General features: G+C 41.5%; 1 protein-coding gene across 17 annotated transcripts in view; it reads right to left on the reverse strand.

Moving 5' to 3' along the window:
- LOC135499543 (uncharacterized) overlaps positions 1 to 27,350 on the reverse strand; it is a 105,686-nt gene that overhangs the window by 38,608 nt on the left and 39,728 nt on the right. For 6 of the 17 annotated variants that reach the window (XM_064790360.1, XM_064790359.1, XM_064790365.1 and 3 more), the window contains exons 1-9: positions 21,021 to 21,151; positions 16,742 to 17,794; positions 13,792 to 13,830; positions 10,648 to 10,701; positions 6,082 to 6,250; positions 5,357 to 5,454; positions 4,844 to 5,082; positions 4,006 to 4,263; positions 3,653 to 3,855 (exon numbers count right to left, since the gene is read on the reverse strand). In XM_064790360.1, the coding sequence (XP_064646430.1) occupies positions 3,653 to 3,855; positions 4,006 to 4,263; positions 4,844 to 5,082; positions 5,357 to 5,454; positions 6,082 to 6,250; positions 10,648 to 10,701; positions 13,792 to 13,830; positions 16,742 to 17,638 (1,957 nt within the window). In that variant the 5' untranslated portion in view covers positions 17,639 to 17,794; positions 21,021 to 21,151. Of the gene's footprint in view, positions 1 to 3,652; positions 3,856 to 4,005; positions 4,264 to 4,843; positions 5,083 to 5,356; positions 5,455 to 6,081; positions 6,251 to 8,571; positions 9,005 to 10,647; positions 10,702 to 13,791; positions 13,831 to 16,741; positions 17,795 to 21,020; positions 21,153 to 27,350 lie in introns of those variants that run through there. The other 11 variants (XM_064790374.1, XM_064790373.1, XM_064790369.1 and 8 more) reach the window with 7 other exon arrangements.

Genomic DNA, 27,350 nt, shown 5'->3' on the forward strand with positions numbered 1-27,350 from the left:
GCCAACAGGCCTAGAGTAAAAGAACTACGGATGTGGCCTTCCTGTTACAGCAACCACTATCTGAGATATATTACCACGAGCCTGCAGAGGATAACTTACCATTCACCAACCACTAAAAGCACCTTCAGGTACGAATCTAGAAGATTCAGGGAAGATATCATAAATTCAGTAGTTTACGCCGAAATGAAAAGTTGACTGCTGACATGTATTAGCCAGGTGTACATGCAGGAGTCCAAGCTATATTCACAGTATGGAGAGCAAGTCCCCCTCCATCCCCTCCTCATCGACTTGGACCTGGCTGATCCACTTTCCCCAACTTAGACTATGGAAAGTTGTCCTCATTTTACCATGGAACACTGCAGTGTTCAGGGTAACACAATTCACCATCCAAGCAAGATGTGGGTTCGAACTACGGATGCTCCAGACTCCTTTCAAGGACAACCTCACATGATCACAAGACAACTACTCAGGGACTTTTTATGAGTGAAAACTTTCAACTAAACTTCTGCATCAGTCAGCGCATTAAAACTGAGATTTACCCAAAGTTTCCTGCTGCAATCTTCAGCAATTTCTCTGAGAATACCCCAACATGCCTAAAGGAATGTTGGCAAACTCACAGCCGCCTGATTCCACAGGTACGGCGGGCAGTTGGCATAATGCTACAGCTAGTCGGGCGTATCCTTGATAATATCAACACTCCTAAGCTCCCTCCCTTCAATTATCTGAGGAAAGTGCATAAGATACCAAGGAATTGGTATCATCCTGGAATTTCACCCACGCTTGATTTTTAGCAAGAGTTTGGTGGGTTTAGTCATCTTCGAAACTGCAGAAGCTACGGCCGGAAGTGAGCGATAATGCAATCATCTTAAGTCTATAATGCAGATGGTTATAATGATAGGTCTGTGTATATCTTATGACATCATGCAACACTTCAGAAAGGAAAAGAAGGCTACTACATGAATGGCCATCTCAACACCGTTTGCCTATAAATGTTCAAGAATAGCCGCATTCTATCTATTGACAACCTTGAGATTGGGCAATGTTGACAGTATCGAATGGTCGGTAGGACTGACCTCCCAAAGGACCAAAACACTTTATGGCATAAGAAGTCACAGCATACTCACAGGAAGGCATTAGCCTATAGTCTCCAGTACGAGTACGCCCTTTCTTGCACTTCCTCACAGAAACAAATCGCATCATCTTTCAGCATTCCCTCTCACAAAATGAAATGTTCGCTACTCAATGGGAAGTGTTCATGGCAGACCCTTTTACATTTTGCACCACAAAGCTGAAGGTCAGCAATCACCATAGATGTGTCATAAGCAAACTTGTTTTGGGATTCACATGAGGGACAGTTGGCTTTTTGACGCCACAGGCACATACCCTGGCAAGAGGTGTTAGCAACACAGAGACTGTTGAGGTCACTGGTGTTTACAATTTGCATGACGTGTAGAGATTTGTCATTGAAAGACCTTTCAGTGTTTTCAAAAATCCCTTTATTATCTTCTGAGGACATGGCTTCCGCTGTGGTGGAGGTGGGGGGAGCTGAATAATGTCACCTCCATAACTCATATGACCATAGGAAGGTCACCAATGACTGAGCCAAGTTAAAGTCACCTCCATAAACTCATATGACCATAGGAAAGTCGGCCAAGACTGAGCCAAGTTAAAGTCACCTCCATAAACTCATATGACCATAGGAAAGTCGGCCAAGACTGAGCCAAGTTAAAGTCACCTCCATAACTCATATGACCATAGGAAAGTCGGCCAAGACTGAGCCAAGTTAAAGTCACCTCCATGACTCATATGACCATAGGAAGGTCATCAATGACTGAGCCAAGTTAAAGTCACCTCCATAACTCATATGACCATAGGAAGGTCACCAATGACTGAGCCAGGTTAAAGTCACCTCCATAACTCATATGACCAAAGGAAGGTCACCAATGACTGAGCCAAGTTAAAGTCACCTCCATGACTCATATGACCACAGGAAGGTCACCAATGACTGAGCCAAGTTAAAGTCACCTCCATGACTCATATGACCATAGGAAGGTCACCAATGACTGAGCCAAGTTAAAGTCACCTCCATGACTCATATGACCATAGGAAGGTCACCAATGACTGAGCCAAGTTTAAGTCACCTCCATAACTCATATGACCAAAGGAAAGGTCACCAATGACTGAGCCAAGTTAAAGTCACCTCCATAACTCATGACCAAAGGAAAGGTCATCAATGACTGAGCTAATGAACTAAGCCAGTGGATGAAAACTAACTTTATGCCCTTCGATGCGAGGTGTTTTTCATTGCCAGTATAGGTCCAGACCAGGTGGAAGACGTGCTGCACACACCACCATATCATGGCAGGTTGTTAGTTTCCTGCAACAACATTAGTCAGAGAGTAAATATGAGATGATGATCGGGTTGTTTGGCCAACGAAACCGTGCACCTTGGGATATTGATGAAGCAAGGTTAGAAAAATAGTTGCTTTATCTCTGCGTATCTTTGGACCCTAATCGCTTTGACCATCCTCAGTTTCGCTAAAATCCAACAGCGTCATTGGCTGTGTCTCAGATGGGAATGGATTATTTCATTGGGAAAACACCATACCTCATCAACAAATTCCTCGAGCCTTACTGACTGACTCCTATTGGTGACTTTCTGACCTACCTGGAAGGGTAAGGGCATCTCCGTTCTAGGACCATGAGAGACTTTAAATCCCGAGAAATAATAAGCTCCAATGAAACACCACAGTGATATGACAATAAACAGACTAAATTCACAAGATTTCACCACCTACCTAAGTCTATCCAAACTTTAAAAGAACAGAATAGAGCAGGCCTAGTGGAGACTGGCCCAGTTCCCACTGGGAATGAACCAACAAATTACCTAGGCTTACAATACGTCCCAGGCCCAAACTTATATCAGACAAGCTGAAGAGGACTTGGTAGAGATCTAGGTCAGTAGTTAAGTATTTAAATGGCTGTGATTACGAGTTGATTGACGTAATTAGTGATGACGATGTTGCTAATGCTTCAGATGGGCTGTGTCAGGATGATGTGGGCTGGTACCAGTGTGTATGATGGACATCAAACGTACACGCATTCTTATCACAATTAACTTGAAACTGCTCTGGCACTCATCAGGATGTATAGATTGGTTTTCACTACCGGTGGTGCTTCCATCTCTTACCTAACGAGAGAACACATTCTTCGATACATCCAATCTTGGTGGTGTCTCTGCAGAGCCCTCTATAGAAACTCAGAACATTTTTTGCTGCCTTGAGTGATGGCTGGCAGTAGTTTGCACTCCCCAACACAAAAACACGAATCATTTGAATAAAGAGGTGTCGAATAGCGCTGTGGTTATCACTGCCAGCTACCATGCAATGGACCTGAGTTTGATCTCGAGTGATGTAGAATCTAGGGACTAAAATTCCTGTCAGTGGCTCTTCATAAAACTGCCTCAGCATCCATGAAAACAATGTAAAGCTGTATGTCGGATGAGACTAAAAGCCATGGTCCTGGCAGGGAAATTAAAAGATCTCTCACAGGGAGTAAAAGTGTAACCTAATACAAGGCTCAAAAGTTTTGGCAGAGGTGTCAAAAGGGGATATGGATGCCGTAAAATGATGATGATGAAAATGACACTTACCGAAACAAGCGTCGTCCAGGTCGTTCTTGCCAAGAACAAAACCATAATCCGAAACAGCGCAGGTGTGAAACTGCGTCCTGAAGATGACATCACGAGTACCGGAGCGCGACCGCTTGTGGTAGCCCTTGACTAGAATATCCCCGCGGAGGAGTAGACCAGGGTCCAGTGTGAAGCAGACCTTGGTCATCTTATCGGTTACGTTACTGGAATAAAGGAATGATGCATCTGAGGTAATTGTAGATTTAGTGGTCTGCTCTTGCCTTGTTCTGGAGCCAAGTTAGTAGTACTCGAGGAAAAAAACAATCAGGTCCTGAAGATGTTTGGTACAAATCTCAAAAGATGGCAACACTTACTACACTCCAGATGTATACACTGGGTCCATTCCCTGATAAATCTTGATAAACGGCCGACATCCACCGCTCCCATCAAAGTTTGGCACGCCGTGTATTACGATGTGATGGAGATAGAGGGGGCTACTGTTGATTTTTATTGCACCGGAGAGGAGGCCAGCGAAATAGTGTACGTATCGTCGTTGGGAGGGCTGCGTGATTCCGCCGAGTTTGTCATCGTAGAAACGTTTCATGGCGAAGCGGTCGAGGGCCTGGTCATCACTGGATGAAAGAAAATCGTCAAAAATAAATATTTCTACTTTGACAAAACAATTTGTCTCAGTTTAAAGCAAACTGCACTTCATACAACACGATTTCAAAAAGGAGACATTTTTATAAGATTTCATCACCGAATTTCTGTTATTTCTGATGGTTGTCAGAATATCAAGGTCATTTCACATGGTGAGATTCTCAGTCAAAGCAACCTCTGCCCACAACATTACAGTTGTCACTCAGCTTACATCACTTATTACATTTCTTACCGATAAACATATTAGTTTGCCGTCATAGAAATCATGGCCACTTAGATTGGCACCCTTTGACAGGATGATCAAATTTTCTATTCTGTTGGCTCATCGTGAGTAACAGATAACGTTATTTATCCATACTCGTCATGTATGGTTTAGAGCAGAGAAAAATGGTTCACATAAGATGTACTAGCTTAGATACCAGTGCCATCTCAAGAACCCTGATCTCCCAACATAAGAGGCGCACTTGAACAGTCCTCTTTCACCTGGAAAGTTGTGCCATAGAAATGACAATTTGATTGATTGTATATATTCCTTCCCCCCCTCACACTCACCTTGCACAGATATTACTATAATGCATATAGGCCGCGATCACTACTCCCGTCCGTCCCTTCCGTCCCTTACAATGGACAACGACGACATGATTCGGGTCGGAGTTCAACCACGAGTCGATCGATTTACAAATGCTACACAAGCGCTCCAAAGGGGGCGCTAGGTTCTCCGGCCAACCATACTCCAAAACGTGCTTGTTGTATTTCGAGAGATCAAATCTTCTTTCGGACAAATTGATGACCTGGAAGAAGTTTTTGGAAAATAGGTTATGCAAATGTTTGGGGGGGGGGGGGGTTATGGTTTTCTTATCAATACTTTTGTGGTCAAAACAAGGCTAATACATAATTCATTATTAAAGCGAACATTGCAAACAAGGTTTTTAAGAATTCACCACTCGAAGTGTAATATTTGGAACAAACTGCCCCAAGCCCTCTGAGCAGACAAACCCTGACAAATTCAAGAGACGTTGGTTTTTGAGGAGTGGAGAGGTGTGCTTTGAGCATGGTCTTTCTTACCATATATCCATCTTCATGCTTCGTCTGCAGCATCTTAGCAACTTCCTTCATGTTGTTCTTGTACGTGACCTCCTGACCTTCAACTGGGAAGGTCATGGCTGAAATGGACAAGAAAACAAAGTTGTGACTGGCCTTTTCGCAAAACATAAGCTGCGCTTACACCACGAAATATTGGTGGACCAATTGCACTTACACCACCACATTGCCGCGACAAATTGGTTCGGCAATCCATTGCCGATACAAATTGCCGAGCGAATTTGTCCCACCAAGCTTGATGGTCCAAATTCGCCCGGCTTGTTAAAAGCTCGGCTTTGTCGTGGTGTCCGCACAAATGGATCGGCAATTAGCTAGTTAGATGGTTCGGCTCCAGGCGGCGCTTTCGAAATGGCGCTTTCTGCGCATGCAATTTATTGTTTGCGCGCCATCTGTAGCCGGATTTTATAACTAGCTGCAGCGCTGGTGTAAGCGCTTGGTGGATTTTCGATGGTGCGGCATTGGTTCCCGAACCAAGATTGGTGGTCCATTTTCAGGTGGTGTAAGTGCGGCTATTGTCTCCCAGGCATGCCACTGGCTTATTTATACCCAGCTTTGAGGCACCACGATTGGTAGAAGTTGGAACAAGACTTGCAGATTCATACAGTATCCAGTTTCACATGCGGATTCCAGACAGCCATGCTCCTACTTCAAGTAGAATACAGAGGAGAGTTACAGAATCTCAAACTTACCAATAATACTCTCTGTGATGTAGGTGAGGTCAAGCTCATACTGACTGGTTCCATCGAAACGATTGACCACACCGCCCTTTGCGGCCGGGCGGTGCTTGATACTAGACATGATGCCGCGTGCTGGGGGTGTAGGGGCGGTCGCTGGCACTGGCACTGGAGCAGGTTGTGGCTGGAAAGAGTCAAGAATACAGAGAATAAGATTCTATTTTTCTCCAGCGATTCCATCAACCCACATGTTATGGGACAGGCTAGGTTTTGGGAGCGAATGGATATAGATAATGTCACGGAAAAGGTCTGAAATTCATGGAATTTAGGCCTACTAGATGTGTAATCACTACCGGTGTTGTATGTTGAGTCTGACCGCTCTACCACACGACCATGCATCGCCTCAACTTGATGCAGAATCCATTAATATCAACCACTACAAAATTATTTCCGCCGGATCGTAATCGGTGTCAACTCAACTTGACCGAATCTTGCATCAGAGTTTGCACACCAAACCACATGAAACCTTAGTATTATATTGAAACGAAATGGACCATAATCAATCTCTACCACAAAACTCAAGAGCAATCGACCATTCACCTCCACTACACTCACTTGTTGGCTTCATGTTGTGCATAAAAGAACCACTCTAAACATATTCATTGGTTTTGCATCCGATGAGCGGAGAGCTACATTGCGTTCTTGAGCACTACTTGTGGCGAAATGACTTTCTACCAGCGTAAACAATTTATGGATGCATCGCAGAAGGCACTGGCATAAAAGCCTGAGCAAAAAGCAGTCATTGCCGTGATCTACACTCTGTCCACAGGCAACGTTCGTGTTCATACAGGAGCACCAAAGAAATTTAGTTGCCAATTTTGACAAGAAACACAGAACTAGTTCTTGAAGAGCAAATTCTAATGGTACCATCTGTAAACCTATTGGCACGACCATTCACGACAAAGCTCTTGAAGAGAACATTCTAATGGTACCATCTGTAAATCTGTTGACATGACCATTCACGCCAAAGCTCTCGAAGAGAACATTCTAATGGTACCATCTGTAAACCTATTGACATGACCATTCACGAAAAAGCTCTTGAAGAGAACATTCTAATGGTACTATCTGTAAACCTATTGGCATGACCATTCACGGCAAAGCTATTGAAGAGAACATTCTAATGGTACAATCTGTAAACCTATTGACATGACCATTCATGACAAAGCTCTTGAAGAGAACATTCTAATGGTACCATCTGTAAATCTATTGACATGACCATTCACAACATAGCTCTTGAAGAGAACATTCTAATGGTACCATCTGTAAACCAATTGACATGACCATTCATGACAAAGCTCTCGAAGAGAACATTCTAATGGTACCATATGTAAACCTATTGACATGACCATTCACGACAAAGCTCTTGAAGAGAACATTCTAATGGTACCATCTGTAAACCTATTGACATGACCATTCACTCAAAAGCTCTTAATTCTAATAGTGCTGTTTATTTCGCGATCAGTGTTATTGTATTCTAACATTTCCCTTCCAACCTCATGATACGGAGCGGCTACCTAGCTTCGGAAAAACTGCACTACATTGAGATCAAATTTTGAGTTAGCCTGCAAGAGTTATGGCAACATCACCACATCCCAGACACAGTAAATTTCAAGGTGGATGGCTGCATAGCTCCCCGGCGAAGCGTAAAAACCGGCAATGGCTCATGGTCTGTGCGTTCATGAGGCGCAAAAGAGTGGGTACTGGGAATGCATATGCAGTTCTAAGCCGAGGTAAACATAAGCCCACGTATTCTAAGGTGAGAGATAGGAACAGAACAAATCACTTTTAACACCTTTTAGCCTCAGCGACGTATTGCTAACTTTTCACGAACAGCCCAACACAACTTCATGTTACCTGACATCATCTACTATCTTATTGTTTCTGCTTGAGGGATTGGAGGTACTGACACCAATGCCTTTAGGATTTGTCTTTGGAACCACAGGAACTATGAAAACACTCCCTTATATAAACTCGCAGACAGGATAAGCATGTACCAACAAGTTAGTTGCCTTCTTGTTGGACTGGCCAACTCTTGCCATTAGCCTTTCTCTTTCCATGTTTATTCTTGGAAAGTGCTACTACTTATAAACTGGAGCCACATTACACAAGTAACTCAGGTGCATTCATTCAGGAGAATATTCGTCTCGATTTCAGACAGGGTTTGACCCCTCGACCTTCTCTGCACAAGGGTTAAAGACTCTTTAATGTCTGTGCTACATCTTCATTACTTTATGACAAGTGATTGAAAGTTCCTGTCTTTGTTTGTCAGGAATCTTCTGGGAAAAAAAATCATCCTTCTTTATGTCAGTATTCGTTTTTTCCAATGTCTGAGAGAAGCGCTGCAAAACGGCTATAAAAGCCTCTTAGTTTCTGAGCAATCTGAGGATACGACATCTTTTGTTTTTGCATCTGAACAGTTCAAGGGAAGAAACCAGCTCTACTTACTTTATTCAAATTTGTTACTTCAGATATCCACAAGAATTGAACACATTTGAGAAATTTCGGGAATATAAGACTGGTCTGAGAAGATATCAGACAGATTTGGCCCACCAACTAGTAGGAAGCATGAAGTCTAGTTCCTAGAGAGATGAATATCAACGTCAGCTGCAGGTTGCATAACTAAGGACGATGATACTGCTACCTGCAGAGTCTATTCCATGAACCTATCTGCCTACTCCATGCACTTCGAGGGCAGATGGCATTGGTATCAATCGTCAAATCGTATTCTTAGATCAGCGTCAAAAACCAGAAAATCCAATAAAAATATTTGACTATCCACTCAAATTTGCTGAATATCCCACAGAAAACGACATTACGCCTCCACGGAAAGGTGTACCCAGACTTGATACTGGTAACTGCAGCCGGAAAGATGCGGTAGATCCCAAGTTGCGAAAAACGGTACAGGTTGAGATTACACCTTCGTCTTCAAGATGCCTGAGCAACAAGAACAACAAGCAAGGTATGATGCTATACCTCAAGCTAAGGTAAGTTGTGTGGTGCCGTGCTAGTTGACTTAAACCAAGTGTATATTTCATGTCAAAACTGTACATTGGTGTTGAGAGATCTTTCAACTTAGAGTGGTATCAAGTGAAATTTTGTTTCAACATTAAAGTAAGTCGGAATTCCCATACGTTTGTGCATGTGGTTGTACAATCTGGACATGATTCTGCAGAACAACTTGAAGATGCTTTGACTTTGATGAGCAAAGGTTTTATAGTAAACATGAAGGAACACAAATAGCAGAGGATGTTGATGCAGCATAGTATAGGCCTACAAATGATAAACCATATGAATTGTTACTCTGTGGTATTTTCCAAAAGACGTTTCTCCAAGCAATGCCAACTCCAGCACCTTGGTTAGGAGCCGATGTTGGCAATTCTGGTATTTTGCAAAAACTCCCTAATGTGACCTAATTCTTCTCCTCGTGTATACATCATACTGCTTTTTGCTTTCAAGATAAAAGATAAAAAAAGATGATCACCAGTCCACGTCACTAAGCGGAAACAACTACTTGTGCTGGAAGAAAAGATTGCAGGCTGCGTATCTTGTAGCCCCATTATCATCCATCTGGCGGTTGTGCATTGGAGAATGAATTCGGCTTAAGGCACTACAGACTGTCAAATTAACGACTTCAGAAACCGATTACTATGAAAGTTATGACAATGCTAAAACCCGTACCACTCAGAAGTGTAACATGTTTTCTGACACTACAAGAATCTGACTCTAAGTTCAAACAAAATGGCTGTCTATCCCACTGATGTCCCACAAACTGAAAAGATGTCTCTTCTCATGATATCTGTATTGTGCGCGCCGGTCACCGATCCAAAGGTTGACCGCGCTCAACGTTGCTTAACTTCCACTCTGGGGCCATCGCGCCAACCACTGGGCCATAAAGGAATTCCCTCATGGCCGGCGGGTTAAGCCGTGCCATATACCTGGGGGTACTATACATCATTCCCACTTCGGACAGAGATGGATCGTCCGCGATCCTACTTAGCGCTTCATGCGTCTCAGTACCGAACTACAAATCCAGAGCTCGCATCGCGGGGGAAGGTCTGCCAGATGTATTGTACGCGCCGGTCACCGATCCAAAGGTTGACCGCGCTCAACGTTGCTTAACTTCCACTCTGGGGCCAACGCGCCAACCACTGGGCCATAAAGGAATTCCCTCATGGCCGGCGGGTTAAGCCGTGCCATATACCTGGGGGTACTATACAATATCTATCTTGTCTATAGCAAAGCTACTAAAAGATATGTTGTCCAGGAAACACCTACTGAGGGCAGCAACCACCACAGAGATGATTGCACTCACTCCAAAGTATTCTTAAAGGTTCTACCCATATCATCTTTAGCCAGCTGTGCCTGAACTGCTAAATTAAAACAGAATTACATGCGGCTAGAAACTTTTGGCTTACCAGCACCAGGTAAAACTTGTGAAAATGCGATGTGAAGATGTGGTGTTTTTTGATAATCTCAAGCAGTTCTCATGATACTACAGGCAGATCATCCAAAATGACTTACTGTTTTTGCCACTTGTACTTGTGCTTGCTTTGTTATGGTTTCATGGTTGCTCGGCTGAAATGAGATAAAAAGGCAAAGATGACATAAAGAGGCATAGATGAAGTGGAAGAGGCTTAGATGAAGTAAAAGGCACATATCAAGTAAAGAAGCATAGATGAAGTGAAAGAGGCTTAGATGAAGTAACAAGGCACATGTCAAGTAAAGAAGCATAGATGAAGTGAAAGAGGCTTAGATGAAGTAACAAGGCACATGTCAAGTAAAGAAGCATAGATGAAGTGGAAGAGGCTTAGATGAAGTAACAAGGCACATGTCAAGTAAAGAAGCATAGATGAAGTCAAAGAGGCTTAGATGAAGTAACAAGGCACATGTCAAGTAAAGAAGGATAGATGAAGTGAAAGAGGCTTAGATGAAGTAACAAGGCACATGTCAAGTAAAGAAGCATAGATGAAGTCAAAGAGGCTTAGATGAAGTAACAAGGCACATGTCAAGTAAAGAAGCACAGATGAAGTGAAAGAGGCTTAGATGAGGTAACAAGGCACATGTCAAGTAAAGAAGCATAGATGAAGTAAAAGTAGAGAGGCAGAGATAAAGTGAAGGTGATGATCAGCTGATGGTAGGGGGAACAACATCTTGACTCACAAAAGTCCCAAACCACTGCCCTCAGCCCACTCCGGCACTCCTGAGCTGCCCACAATCTGCCCTCAATGACACCAGACCCATAATATCCTCCATTTTACCCTAAATCAACACAGACAATTCTTAAACACACTGAACCAGCTATCAAATATTTGTGGAATATTTCTCAAGGGATTATCATGAATATCCACATACTTTACACTTAGATCGCGATGAAAGCAAATCCTTCGATTTTGTCCACAATTTTCCAAGAGGTAGCGGCTTCATAATATCCAAAAAGGTTCAGTTGAATTTGAAATATGAAAACGTTTGATAACACACGAGTGACTGCCCTGATGAAATGAAAGTATTCAGCGTGCCTTTGACTATGGCCTTACTGTATTCAGCTCAAAATATTATGCTATCCTCAAAAGGTTCTTTTCATGTAGTCTCTTGTAACCCTGTCTTTCGTGTAGTGCCCATTGAGATAGACAAGGTTGACCAACAAAGAAGTGACTGAAAATAGTCTATTTCACCCTAACTTGCCAAAACTTTAACATGTAACACCCTTTGAAATAAACAATATTAACAGGCCAAGTCATAATGTAATGGAAAATTCGCATGACTTGACACCAAGAGGCTAATGAGGGTAATGTTTTCACTGTGGCAGCCGATATTGTCATACACACAGTGGACAAATAGAACAATTTAGCAAAAATTAGCAATTTGGGGCTAATGTGAAAAGTGTTGTTTTAGCAATATTGACCACAAGAAGAGACATTGTGCTAACCAATTTTCTATCCAAATAAAGACAACTAGGTTTAATTAACAAAGACAGGACCCTAATTTAATAGGATAATTGGCCTTAAGGTCATGAATAAACAGTGTGAGCTATGAACTGGCCACACCCTGCACTTCAGAACAGCAGCGGCCACTCTTGGTTTGATCATGAAAATCATCGCATCTTGGTTCATCCTCATCTTAGCAGTTAACCCCCTCCTTACCGATATGATCTCGTAGCCTTGTGGGTCAAGATGCATCAGGGAGACAGAACACTCGCTGTCAACAGACTACACACAACGACTCATAAACCAAAACCGCTATTTGATTATTTCCTGTTCTGCCCATCTATCAACACGAAACGAATTCCGGTGTGTTTATCTTTGCGGCTGAATAGAGTAATTTCAATCTATGATAGATCATCAGGTATGGCCGCCTTTACCTCAGATCCAAAACGCTCGTTTTTTTGCAAAATTTTTCCATGTTTGCTCTCTCTTAACATGGTTTCTACAAGGAAAGGACGATTCACATTCAAAGACCCTAGCCTGGTATACAACACCAGTGGAAAACACACCAGCCAATTAGTTCAGGTTAGGATGGAATAGATCTATTTTTACTGGTAAATTGTTATTGTAGTTGGCATAACTATCATGATTGCCAGAAAACCTGATACACCCCAGTCATTTCATCGGGGTTTTTTATTGACTGATTTCTTTAACCCCACAAATACAAAAGTGATTAGACTGATATTTCGTAATCATCTTTTTTCAGGCCAGAAGCTTTAGAAACTGAATTTTTTCAAGTACTTTTAGCCTGGTTCAGCTTCCTACAAAAAATGACTGCATCCGTCTTATGCAAACTTTATTCAAATTCAATTACGGAAATAAAAAAGTTTTTGCAAAAAAGTGATTGTATAGCGGATAATTGTATTCAGCTCATGTTAAAAAAAAACAAAAGAAGTGCATAACCTGAAATCAGATTTGTTCTTGTGATGTATCATCACTTATTGAATCAGCTAGAGGTCGGGCGAAATACAGTGGAACCTCTTTAATAAGGACACTGCAGGCACTGACTGATGCTGTCCTTAATAGAGAGGTGTCCTGATAGAAGAGGTCAAAGTGGGAGGATTAGTGAGGGGTAAGTGGGGCTAAAGCCTCTCCCCTTTTTTAAAAGAAATCTTTGAAATAGATCATGATTTTTTGTGAATTGACTGTAAAATCACAATCCAGCATCCTCTTTATCTCGGGCATTCTCCCTTCAGGGGCCTCGGATCCACCAATTGAGTTTGTCTCCAGAAGGAAGAACATGAACATGACCAACTATCAGTAGTTTACATTTTGAACTATGGTGGCAGCACTAGCTGGTCTATCCTTGTCGGATTTCTCGTGCGTGAACCAGTGATGAAAGGTTGTATTTGTGGCTGTCATACATCGATATTCAGAAACGTATTCACATCAAGTGCAATACAAAAGCACAAAAGAGCCCAAGTGTCCAACTCCGACAGCCGAATGATTGTTTACCGTTTTCCAGAGGAAGTTCCACCAGAGGGAAGAGCCAGTTTCGGTCTGTGGGCACATCTTCTCAAAATGGGGCCTTTTGCAGACATGATAATCATGTTTTGTCCCCACTATAGGAGCCCCGTCCCCTTGGAAATGGTGTGAACCTCAGCATGATGTGTATGGGTACATCTAAGTAACTTCAAGAATTGCGTTCTCTCAGTTTCTCAACAAAATATCATAACATACTCACCAATTCATAGTTTGTTTGAGGGGTACATGATGTCATCACCTACAATGATAGAAATATGAGGAATATTTAGAAACAAATAGCGATTGCAAGTTGACAAAAGTTAGACTCAAACTGACGAAAGCAGTGCAATATCTTCTCTAGGTAAACTTTTGGGACTGATGATGTTTCTTGATTTTGAGTAGAAAAAAAACAAGTGAAAAAAATATTTGGACTTAGAAATTTTTTAGTTTTTCAGAGTCTAATTTTTCATAAAAGTTAAAAGTTCTGAAAAACTTTCAAAGTTAAAAAAGTTTTGGGACTGATCATGTTTTTTCATTTTGAGCAGAAAAAAAAACAAGTGAAAAAAATATTTGGACTTAGAATTTTTTTCACCTTTTTCATAAGTTCAAATTCTGAAAAATTGTCAAAAGTCCGAAAATGATGATGTCTCTTCATTTTGAGCAGAAAAAAAAAAAGTGAAAAAAATATTTGGACTTAAAATTTTTGGCAGAATTTGAACTTGCAAAAAATTCAACTCTGAAAAATGAAAGAATCTCAGTTGGGACTGATCTTTATCATGGATTTTTTGTTGCAGGCAATGATGTTGCAGGTCAATGCAACAAAAATCCCTTGTCTTTGGGGCTCTTATAAGAACATCATATGTACTGGTTTCTCCTCATGCCACATCCTGGTGGTTTGATCCAGAACTGGTCTCAAAGTACATTTCAGACCTAGACATTTGCGATAATTTGATTGGATGCGAGCCTGCTCTCATCCAATTAAAATCATCACCGCTTGGGACGTCTTCGAAAGTATCGTAAATTTACAACTTTCGTTCAGAAGCAATCAACCTTTTGAATGAAATCGACAGGCTTGGGGTAATATTTATAGCGCATCGAGGGGGAGCTTGCCAATTTCTGCTGGTAAACATTTGCGTGGATATAAACTTCCCCGAGGAATCTGCAAACCATATTTTCACACATGTTCAACGTTTCCCCGAGTCGGAAACGCTGGGGTAAGGCGGTGAAAGAAAATGCGTAGACTTAATGATAGTAACTCGTAGAAGTGTGTTTTTAAGGCAGCAGAAAAAAGGTGAAAGTGAATGGTCAGCGATACTCTCACTAGATACCATAAACTAATGAAGATCAGATAGAAAAGTTTTCAAAACATGTCGACTTTTAGGTTTTGCAGATAATTGGATAAATAAAAAATGGCCAGGGCCATTGTGCTCACCTCATGTGGAGGAAAGATGGATAAAGAGCATGGTCTTGTGTCATGTAGTGTTAGGTTTGATGTAGGTCCAAGCAATTACAATTTCCCCAAAATGGCCAATTTACAGTACATTCGACCTCTGTGACCTTGAAAAGTAGGTCAAATCAAAGAAAACCCGGGTGACACATTGAATGGTTGTTAAAATTAGATGTACCTATGATATAAAATTGGTGCCAATCGGGCAAGTCATTACTAGGAATAATGGCATTTTGAAGAATTTAGGATTTGGCCCCCTCCTTGGAGGCCAAACGGCAAATCAGATCGCACCAAACTTCGGTACCTGAGATCACCTGACCAAGGGGTACATGTGTACTTAATTTGTGATCAATAGTCATTGCAGTTAAGAAACGTGCCATAGTTACGGCCTGACGGCGAATTTACGCCATTTGACCTCTGTGACCTTGACAAGAAGGTCAAATTAAAAACCTGTGTGACATATACTGTATGGTGGTTAGATGTACCCATGATATCAAATTGGTGGCAATCGGGCAAGAAGTTAAGGAATAATCACATTTTTAAGGTTTTTGGATTTTGCCCCCTGGTGGTCAAGTGGTGAATCATATTGGACCAAACTTCGGTCCCTGAGATCACCTGACTAAGGGGTAAATGTGTACCAAATTTGGTATCAATAGTCATTGCAGTTTAGAAACGTGCCATCGTTACATCCTAACGGCCAATTTACACCATTTGACCTCTGTGACCTTGAAAAGGAGGTCAAATCAAAAACCCGGAGGATATATGATGCACCTTTGCTAGAAGAACCTACCATATTTTTTTCAAAATTTCCCGACTACTATTAAGGGAGATATTGCATATTTTCACTTTTAACGTTTGGCCCCCTGGTGGCCAAACCATGAAACGAATCGGACCGAAACTTGGTCTCCCAGGTGTCATTACATAAGGGTACATGTGTACCAAGTTTCAACTCAATAGCTCTAACAGTTACGAAACGTGCCCTGCTAACGGACGACGGACGACGACGACGACGACGACGACGACGACGACGACGACGACGACGACGACGACGACGACGACGACGACGACGACGACGACGACGGACGACGGACGCCACGGTATGGGATAAGCTCACCTCTGCTAAGAGGTGAGCTAAAAATGGTACGTTATTTTTTGTCAACTGAAAGTTGTCCTCCCTGAAAAGGAGAATGCACTGGCCCATACTGACAATGTCACAAGGCAGGATACAGAAGTGACTGAAGTCCACAAACAAGATCACTTCAACGAACCTAAAAAGCGACGACATCAAATATTGAAAAGGGATGCCAAACATCCCCATTAAATGATCTTAGTAATAAACTTCTCAGCAGTCGCCTTCCCAAGATGCAATCGATGCTGCTGTCGAGTACATTAATGAAATTAATTGCTCGTTGAGTGGGGTTAATAAGTACACAATCAAATTGACACCCATTTACTCCGCTGTCATATATGCGAGAACCGTCTTTGTTCGGCGGCGATGCTGACGTTATTAAGATGGCCGACGAGTATTATTTCATTAAGAGGCTGTCGGACGGAAATTGACGTATTTGCCAATAAGTTTGCCGCACAATAACTTAAGCTGGTCACTCATATGAAACGTGTTCTAACATCCTGCCGCATCTTATCGAAAACATTAGACTTTTTTGTTAGACAGCTGCAACAGAAAAGGGAACTACAATGTACTGATAATGTAGTATCATATTACCTGCAAATGCTGAGGACTGTTATCCTCTTGGCGATTATGATTCACCGATATCTTCAGATGCTGTGTCACATGATTTGAACCTGTCTGATGCGTTGAAACTGTCTGAGGGCCATTAAAACTGGAGACGTTCTGATGCTGTGGACTATAGAATTTGTTCGAACTTTGAACAGTCTGATGCTGTGGACTATAGAATTTGTTTGAACTTTGAACAGTCTGATGCTGTGGACTATAGAACTTGTTTGAACTTTGAACAGTCTGATGTTGAGGACTGTAAAATATGTTTGAACCTTGGACTGTCTGTCGATGAGGGCTGTAGATACCATTTGAACTGGGAACAGTCTGATGATTTGAACTGTACGGACCATTTGAACTTGAAAGAGGGCTGTAAAAGCTGTTTGAACCTGGGACAGGCTGATTTTGAGAGGTGTGCGCACTATTTGAATTTGAAAACGTCTGATGTTGCGAGCTGCACACACTATTCGAACATGACACCGCCTGATTCTGCGGGCTGTAGTAACTGTTTTGAACAGCCTGGTCAGTGTTATTATTACAGTGTAAACTCAACTGGTTTGGTGTCCCGCGGTTCACGTGATTCGGACTAGTCCCATCAACTTGTGTCACTTGATTCGGACTCCCATGATTGGCTGTCGGACCTGAGACTGCAGAGTTTGAAAAATGGACGCTTGGTTTCTGTTGTCCAAGAGAATTACTCCGATGTGAGTTCAAAGCATGGTTCCGATTCGCTTCCGTGTGATTTACGAGTATTCCGTGAGTTGATTGACCACCGACGTTGTTGGCGTTATGATGCGGCATGGGAGCTCCGATCATCGGCGGAGAATTACGGGAAGATTTCCCAACGCAACTTCCACAAAGGCGCATCTTTGACGCCACTGGCATACTTATCCGCCAAAGACCAAGAAAGGATTTTCTAACATGATATTCAATGTAAATGTACAGCACCACATCACATCTGAATACGACTTTAATCCATCGAAATTCTTCATCAATCCATCAAGATTTTTTAAAGCGTGTTGAAGGGTATCAATTCAACTTCTGTGGAGAGAAAATTTATGGTTGATCTGTTTCAACTAGAGTGAGGAAGTTCATATATGTACATCTATATGTGTAATGCTGTACAGTAGAGTTCAGCCAACATGGACTGAAAAGTAACACTTTAAAGAAAGATGTCTGTCATGTGAAGGGCAGAAATCCCAAAATAGTTACCCAGTCCTGGTGTTAAGCTGTTAAGTTTATTTCACCAAAGAAATGTACAGCACTATACATCAAATGCACTATATATCTGGCCACACTAGAGTTGGAACAGAACAGAAGACACATCTGGGGATCGACTAAAATACGAGAATTTCATCGAGATAATCTTGTCATTTTTCATGATTTGAATTCAGAGACGCCAGATACTTCAACGAATTAATCATCAAGTGACTCTGTGTATGCAAACAGGTCTACAGAACCAGTTTAACCCCTTCATAGCTGAGAAGCTGGAATATGGAACAAGGGGAGCCATCAGTAGGGCAGGGAATAGGCCTATTTATAGAATAGTTTATACAATTTAAATATTTGTTGGAGCCTACATGTAATAATCCTCCACCCGAATGAGCCAAATTCATCCTATTCCTCTACTCATACCCCCCCCCCCCCCCCGCCCCAAAATCAACATAGCCCTACATAAAAAATTCAATATCTACTTAATTCTCCTATCATGAGCCGAAAACTTTATATGATAGGCCTGCTCTAAAAATTCTGAAATCTACCCCCCTCCCCAATATGACCTGGGAATTCAAAAGTCAGAACAATATTATATCAACATCTGAAAGTGTACTTATCTGATCTCAGTTGTTCAAAATCACAGAATTCATGTTACTTCAGTTAATCCCCGAAGTTTAAATTTGTTCACATACGTTGAATTGACATGGTTTTGAACAACCCAGTCCTCGAACGCCAAACATATATACACACAACGCAGACAAAATAAATTACATTATGTCTCTTCTGACTGTTGAACTTGACAGAAATTCTAATAAATATGCCAAAAACTTTCATATTTCATCTTTATTGTCCCGAGAGTACACAAGTTTTGCTTATGATTATAGTTCGTGACTCAAAAATACTCCATTTAGGAATGACATGTTGAATCAGTTTGAAACGTTTTCTTCAATAGACAACATACTTCAATTCCATGTCGGCATGTTTCTCCACAATATGTTTTATTTTGAGGGTAAATATTATTTTAGGTCGCCAAATGATTTTAGAGCTGAATATGGTTGAAGGCTATACAACGAAAGGGAATTTTTACACTGTTACAAGGACAAATAGTTCAACTTAATCTAAGTATAGTACACAGTCTACTACAACTCAAAATAGACAGACTGGGATTCAATGTTTTCCAAATTTGACAGAAACACATCAGGTTTGGCACTCTTAAGTGCCTTGCTCAAGGACATCAAGAAACATGTCCTTCATTGTACAATGCATTCCAGAGTTTGGCTAACTCATGTAAGTCAGTTTTGTCATTGACACCATCAAGATCTGTCTGATTCAGGGCCTGATCATTCATGTCAGGGTCAGCGAGGCAGGACATGTAAAGTTTGGCCATGCCAAACTCCTCAGGACTTGTGCCTACAAGCCGACATCAAAACAGACTCACCAACTGCAAAAGAAGATGCCCTTACCATCTTTCCATTACACTATTAAACCTACTGCAGGATGATAACAGCCCATTAAAAGATAGCCTATATTTACACGAAGATACACTTTCCTCCATAACTCTGCAGACTTATCAGGCCTACTAAGTATCTTACTTCCATCTGACTTATAACCCAGACAGAATGTTATCCCTTCAGACCCTTTCATAGCCGCCCTTAATCCAAGTCGTGTGGCCACCAATCCTGGTCAAGTAAAGTTCTCATCACAAGTAGCCTGAAATATTGCTTGAAACAAGTGCAAATCACTTCATTCTCCAACCAAGTTAAGTCAAGGGGCGTGAAATTTGTCCTTCGCTCGAACAGAAAAGTTAGGCGACTCTTTCGATTTTGTGTTTATCTTATGACAGATGATTCAACCTTGTTAGCAATGAAGCAAAGAGTCAGGTCGAAGATTTCTGCAAATATTTGAATTTGTAGATTGAAATAGCGTACATTGTATGGTGTGCATGTCATTGATTCATATTTGCCAAGGGGTCTTGTGCAAAGTGATTTGCATCAGCGTACGGATTCAGCTGAGACAGCAGGAGAATGTGATGTTAGTATCAGCTTTCATTCCCTAAAACATTCAATGTGTGTATTTGTGTTGATCACCCATTTTCTCTGGGTGATTGACAGATTCTCATCCATTGATTGACAGCTAATCTAATTGTGATTATGACATCTCATGCTTTGTCAATTCATCAGTTGACAAAGAGTGGAGACCGGGGTTAATTCGATGAGTCCTTGCAGAAACGTTCAGACAACAATGTGAGGTCGGATTGCATTTTGGAGAGGTAAACACTGCTTCTGGCCAACTGCTGCCATCTGGTACAGCACGCACCATTATTGGTAAACCACTCTCCCACAAGGCGTTCCAATTTTCTAAGGAAAGGAAATACTTTTTTGCTGAAATTGGTGGAAATACATGTCGCTCGGGAAATGGGGGGGGGTTAAGATTCTAAGTTCATTCCCCCAGATGGGGGTGCAATCTAACCTTGGGGGGAATAAGCTGGGCCTGGCTAGTCTGAGTGTAGAGGGCTTGACACCCCACAGAACCAAATTCAAATGAACAAACTCTCACAATCTATTCCCACGGAGAAATCTCATCAAGTATGTCTTTCAGATCAAGATTCCCAATTAACCCCAGCATCATCCGATAAGACTGCTGCAAATCATCCCGATTATCACATAAATTTGATAAAAAGAGAGATATCGCCCTGAGTTTGTGATAGCCCAGATTCTTGATGCTACCCCAGGAATGTGTCATCACATGGTGCCCAAATATCTTATCTATGCCTCCAGATCACGATGTTGGCTGGAATATTTATTTCTACATCCTTTTATACAAAGCTCTGAATGCTCTTCACTGAGTTCCTCTAATGGCAACTTGGATTATAACTCCCCTCCATGTGATGCATGCCCATAAACTTTATGCAATCAAAGCAGTAAATACTGCTAATGCAACACACTGATGGGGAGAAGTGCATTGCTCAAGACCACAGAGAAACAACAGATGAAACTTGCACGGGATATTGTCTAAAGACACAAGAAAATATGTCATCAGGTGTCATACAAACCAGTAAAATGAAAATTGAGAGTGATTCAGAGAGTACTCAAGTCAAACGAAAGAAAGTATCCGAAATAAACAAAACCACGAAAAAAATGCAACACTTTACTCCAGAAAATGTGGTCAAATCCTTCAAACACACTCTCGATTCAAAAATGATGCGGCCTCTCCGACAGGTTACGAATCACTGACGAGAATCATGTCCAAAGACCGAAACACTCAACAGATAACCACTGGAAACTAACTAAGAATTTGTTGCGATGTTCGATGATAAGCGTGTTTAGTTCCCAGTCCGGCCCAAATACCTTTCTCGACCAAAAATAGCTGGATTTCAGGTGAGAAGCATCAATGGAGCAAAGACACCTGATTTTTCTGAGTTAGTAAACACCTGGATTACTTGCAGAGAGAGATTCTGCAACCTTGGATGTAAGCTGAATGGAAAACCGCAGTAGGCCCTGAAGAACATGGAATAGGCCTTCAAGAGCTATTGTATATCACTAATGGGCTGATTGAAGAAGTGTTGCTCTGGCCAACATCAATTGCTTCCAGCAAAAGACCTTGTATTGTGACCTTGACCCAATTTATCCAATGCCCTTGACCTAGTTGTATCCTGCAACCTTTATAACCCGACCTTGAAAACCCCCTCATAGAGCCACTGATAGACACTGACTGAACATGCTGCAATTGAAGAACTGCTGATATAAAAACCAAGAATAGTCTTCGAAATATGACCTTGACCCAATTCTCACCAACGACCTTTACCTAGTGTCAGACAATGGCCCTGACCTTGAAAACCTGCATCACAGAGCCACTGATGAACAGTGACTGAAAATTCTGCAGTTGACACATTCCTAGGAGAGTGAGAGCAAATGTTTTCTGCTGTTTTCATTTTTTTAAGGATAATTCCAAACGCTCATGTAGAAACTGGAGTGGAATTTCGTTCATCCCAACTTCTTTGTAAATACTGCAAAGTGGAACTCTAAAATGCAGCAGAGTATAAGATGGTAAAGCAAATACTATTACCATCAGATGAATGTGACAGCTTGCATAAGAGATGGAACCTTTGAGAGTTGAGGTGCAGTCTGAGCCACAAGTAATGCCCTTTACCGTTGTACAATGTTTGGATGAATAGGGCCTACTGTAGCGTTTCCACCCTTTTTAAAAGTAAAGCACTGCTGCTCATCAAGTCACTAGTTTTACTCTTTGTTTCCACTCTAGCCCACAAAGAGTGTGCAACATGGCAGTTTCCCGCTATAGTGCAATCAGGCCTTTACCCTGAACCAACCAATTGGCCATCTATAGAATTCCACAAATAACCACTAACTTCCCATCCCAGCCAAAGGAACATCAACATAATCTAGTAAACACTAGAAAACTATGGTTTCGACTTTTCACTACCATTTTACAAGCATTTGATACAGGAAATACATCGACCGATCTTAAACGTTAACAGGTGAAAATCAACCTTGGTCCATCAATCCTTGTTCCTAGGATGGGATATAGCATCAAATGGAGAAGGAGCGGAGCTGGTTAAGCTGGAAATCACTAAAACATTCACACTCAGAGACTGTGGTATGGAACAGAATCTTTGAATATGACGAGAGAATTTCAAGCCTGTTCTGATAATATTGCATCAATATTGATGTATGATAAGGATAGTTCCATCTTCAATGTGACACCAACTCATGAAGCCAACATCGCAATGGGGATATCATGCACAGGCAGCGAATGTCAAGGGCTCTACCCAACCCCTCAAACCACCCACCCATCACCACTTAATCAATTATTCAAATATCCCATGCAACTGCATGAAGTATTTATTCAATCCTTATACTGAACAATAGGATTGAAGAAGACTTCCAACTTGTGTGCAATATGGCATATGGCATGTCTCTGTGAAATGGACCAATTCATGAATCAAGCTATTAATCATTCTGTGACATATGTCATGGGCAATCTCAGAGCACAAGGGCTGAAATGTCCCCCAAGAGAGTTCTCCAAAGACATGTGACTCAAACAACATATTATAAGCTGATCTGGGCGATCCTGCAGCTGTTACGAAGATGAGATCAGCACTGGGGAGTTTTGTTTATCGGTGCAGCCTCCCCCCAAGTTCCATGCGTTTCCAGGGAATGTGTACTCCTTAGTAGAACTTCTTCTCGAAACCATGCTAAAGGACCGCAGTATGGGAAACGTATCGTAATCATACGAGTCCATGTCTGAAATTCCTTAGTCATAGTTCACGCTAACATTGATTACCATACATTTTCAATAGTGGCCTGTTGTTTGGTACCAACCTACTTAAGAACCTAGCCAATTAAACCATCAGATCCCAAATTTCACGATTCATTAATCCTAGTAGCTAATGTCTCCATTCGGTGTAAATCATTTGATTAGCGCTATTCTTGAAGAAGCTGTGATTCAACTTTGGCTCATTCGATGATCTGGATCATCGGGAGAATTGGAGAACGCTACGTATAACGTATACGCAGTAGGTTGCGGTGATAGACTGTGATCTAACTTCAGCTAATTCACTGACTGAATCTTGGGTCATAGCAGTGAGACATTATGCTACATCAGTGGGGAAGCAGCCAGTGGCTAGTTTTAGGTGAGACTATGATTTAACTTTGGACAATTCGATGACCAAATCTTGTGCAATGTGAATGTCACATCTAATATGGCTTGGTACCAGTGAAGTTTTGGCAATCACTGTATGTGGTTTTTACAAGTTTTTAACAGCAAGCAGTCCTCAATGGGCTGGTGGTATGAATTCATGTGGTCAAATACCACAGGCTAATGCAGGAATGAATCAGCAAACTAAATGATTCAGTGCATGGAGATTTTTTCTTCATCATCAAAATCCTTGCCACTGACAATAACCAAGATCACATCAAATCCCTTAAAATCACAAGCCCAAGTTTCCCCTTTCTCCTAATCCTGGGCTATTTGACCCCCCATGCCCAAAGGTTGCTCAAAGTGTAAATACAATTATTAGAGATCAAACAAATCAATTAATTATTCATAACAATTTACACAGCGCTCAGAATGCCTTGGGTTAGGTTTTATGGAGTAAGCTATTAACCTGGTCACTATCAATCTGTAAGAATATCAAATAAAGCATAAAATTTGTTGTTTTTTAGAGTATGTGAAGTAGCCCTGTGCAGATCTTTATACATCTGACTCGACACCTGGGTTTCTTTGTGGCCATCCTTGGTAGGGAAAGTCTCAAATCAGGTCATTGTCAGAGATGAACTTGTTGAACGCGGTGCCTTTACTGCTTCTAAACAGCCAAAATCAGGTATATTTCAGAGAACTCTCTCATATTTTGTTGACAACATGTGCTACCATTCAATACCAAAACAAATTTATTCAGCGGAGTGGTCTGCAGTGTTAAAAGTTCATGGCCTTTCTGAGTAATGATCTTCTGATTGGTATAATGGTAAGCTTTCTGCACTTCCATGACCTGGCCATGCGGAGTCGAAAGCAACCTGTAAAGTTCACCACACAGACTGTCACTACCCAGTGTCACAATCTACAGGATTGTAAAATGCCATGCTGGAATCCAACTTGTTACACCCAAGCAGAAATGACCCATAACTCTCTTCAATCAACAATAATGCCACATTTTTTACTTTTGGCTAGATTTTTCGGTAGGGTTGACTCTTTATTGTGTTGAGAGTTGACCAAGGGCACCACATTTGGCTAGAACGTGAAATCCTACAGCAATTAGAACTCCTTCAAAACGAAGTGATGGTGGGAATCTGTTCTTAGTTTTAAGGAAATGCTGTAAATATGACTTGATATGCCGTGTGGTACCAGGGTTTCCGCCCGGAATTTACGTTAGGGGGGGCACAATCCAATTTTTTTTTTCCGGATTGTGCCCCCCCTAACGTAAATTCCTGGTGGAAACCCTGATACCACACGGCATATCAAGTCATATTTACAGCATTTCCCTCACCAACTCAAATTCTGCACAAAAAAATGCCAAACACTGCTGAATCAGAAATTAACATGATCACTCGGGGGTTTATAATTTGTGTCAATTGTCACTGATTGCTTGATACAATCCGGTATCAGGGGGGTGATTAGAGACAGCAGGCTCCGCAAGATTAAGCAGTTGTCTTTTGGGAGGCGGCGCTTCTGCATAAGGCCATTTGTCATTCATGTTTACGAGGCTATCACTGTGTGTTAACCTTTTCTGATCTGAAGTCGCAAAGGGGAAGCTTTATCTCTCTTCACCAGATTCATACTACTTGACTGGTTCAGAATTTCCCCAATTGAACCAACTGGATGAGATGCAATTCACTTCTGAGTCAAAGTATAATGTACGTTAGACATACGAATTCTTACACATTCTGGGACCATCTCAGTAGCGGACAAAGTAACAGCCAATAGGAGAACAAACAAGGCCTGGTCACGGATTGGCAGAACTTGATTCGGCACTGCAGGAAATCAAGCAGACATTCTCTATGATTATCAAATTAATTTGCCAAATTGTTGAAATCCTGATTTCCCAGCCTGGCTGTCGAGACAAGAATTGGAAGTGTACTTTATCGGTATTGCCCATTTTCTATAAACACAACGCAATATCACCATTGGAAATATCGCAGCAATGGTCACAGAATTTACCATAGCAGTAAAGTCAGACAAAATCCACAAATCTCAAACTTTTCTCCAAGGAGGCTAGTGTGTACCTATAGTGTACCCCGATGATGGTCGTTTTGAACCCTAGAACCAACAGGGACCAAGATAACAATACTACATTCACAGTGCCAGATTTTCTGGTTCATGAAACCCATTCTTCACAATGATTAAATGCCATGATACATGCACACGCATTTGTCAAAATTCATAAATTGTCCAAATACACAGGTCTCTATTATTGGGCCATAATTGCGAGAAAAAGAGGTAAAGTTCAAAATTCTGAAAAATTTTCAATGCCAAAATTTTTTTGGGACTGATGATGTTTCGTCATTTTGAACAGAAAAAAAACAAGTGAAATAAGTATTTTGACTTGGAAATTTTTTCATCTTTCAGAGTTGAATTTTTTCAAATAAGTTCAAAATTCTGAAAAATTTCAAAGTTCAAATTTCAAATTTCAAAGTTCAAAGTCAAAAAACGTTTGGGATTGATGATGCTTTTTAATTTTGAGCAGAAAAAAAAGTGAAAAAAATTTGGACTTTCATCTTTCAGAGTTGAATTTTTTCATAAGTTAAAAAATTCTGAAAAATTTTCAAAAGTCCAAAAACTCTCATCATTTTATAGCTTTTTACAGTCCAAGCTATTCAATTTAAAAGAGAAAAGCTTGGTGGCTCATTTTTTGCCCAAAGGCTTTCAGTGCAATCAGATATTGGAAACTACTTGGAAGTGTCTCAAGTCGGGGAACGGTATATCGCAAAGTATTGAGTTTGGCGCAGGCAGAGCCGAAAACTGAAAGGCATGCACAGTGACTCGGCACATCCACGTTATCTGAAAGGCATCCATCACCACGGGCACATCCAGATCATCGACCGCCCAATATAGTAAGCGTCCGGTCTATCTAAAGTATGTGTACTCCAAAACTAATTATTTACATATCATGAATCCCGATGAGGAGACACTCCTGCCTTAGGGGGAATTGATTGATGGCGAAGAAAGGAATCTCTGACTTGTGCTTGGCCGATGTGGATGATTGAATTTGGCGCAAGAAACAATATGAAAGTCACATGAGAGGGGCAAATCCAAACCCAGTGAGCCCTGATGGTGGGATCCAGAAAATGAGAGGGGGGCCCTCCCTCAGAAAAGTTTGGAAATCTCAGTGCCAAATAGGCTTTTTCTTGGCATCTGAGACACTGCCTTCTTAGGGAAAGTCGCCCAGAAAAATCATTGTTCTCCGTCGAATGGGGAGCACTCTTATGTTCCCCCTAACTTCACCAGTGCAACGTCTCTCTCATCCCTCTGCACACAATTTTTCAAGGATTAATTCTCATCCCTTCCGAACCTGTCACTCTCCCAATAACGATCAATGGCGATCATTCCCCATGACGTTCCAAGACAACTTTATTAGTCCAATCACTTATGCAAATGAGGCAATTAAAGATGCAAATTGCACAAAGAGTGATATTTATGAGCTAAATTACTTCTGGAGGTGATTTGAGATGCAATTTTCTTTACTCAGTGCCAAAGAGACAGGATTGAAAAGTAGTGGATGGATTTAAAGTTTGATTGATTCCTGCAGAATTCGTATCTGAAGAAATGAGTTTGAAGATTGATGCCAAAGGACAGGGGCCCTGAGAAACCTACCCTCGGCTGGGATGGACCAGGATGAAAACCGAGTTGCCTCCCATAGCCAACCTTGAGG

Source organism: Lineus longissimus, chromosome 15 (genome assembly GCF_910592395.1).
Source record: "Lineus longissimus chromosome 15, tnLinLong1.2, whole genome shotgun sequence".
Taxonomy (NCBI): domain Eukaryota; kingdom Metazoa; phylum Nemertea; class Pilidiophora; order Heteronemertea; family Lineidae; genus Lineus; species Lineus longissimus.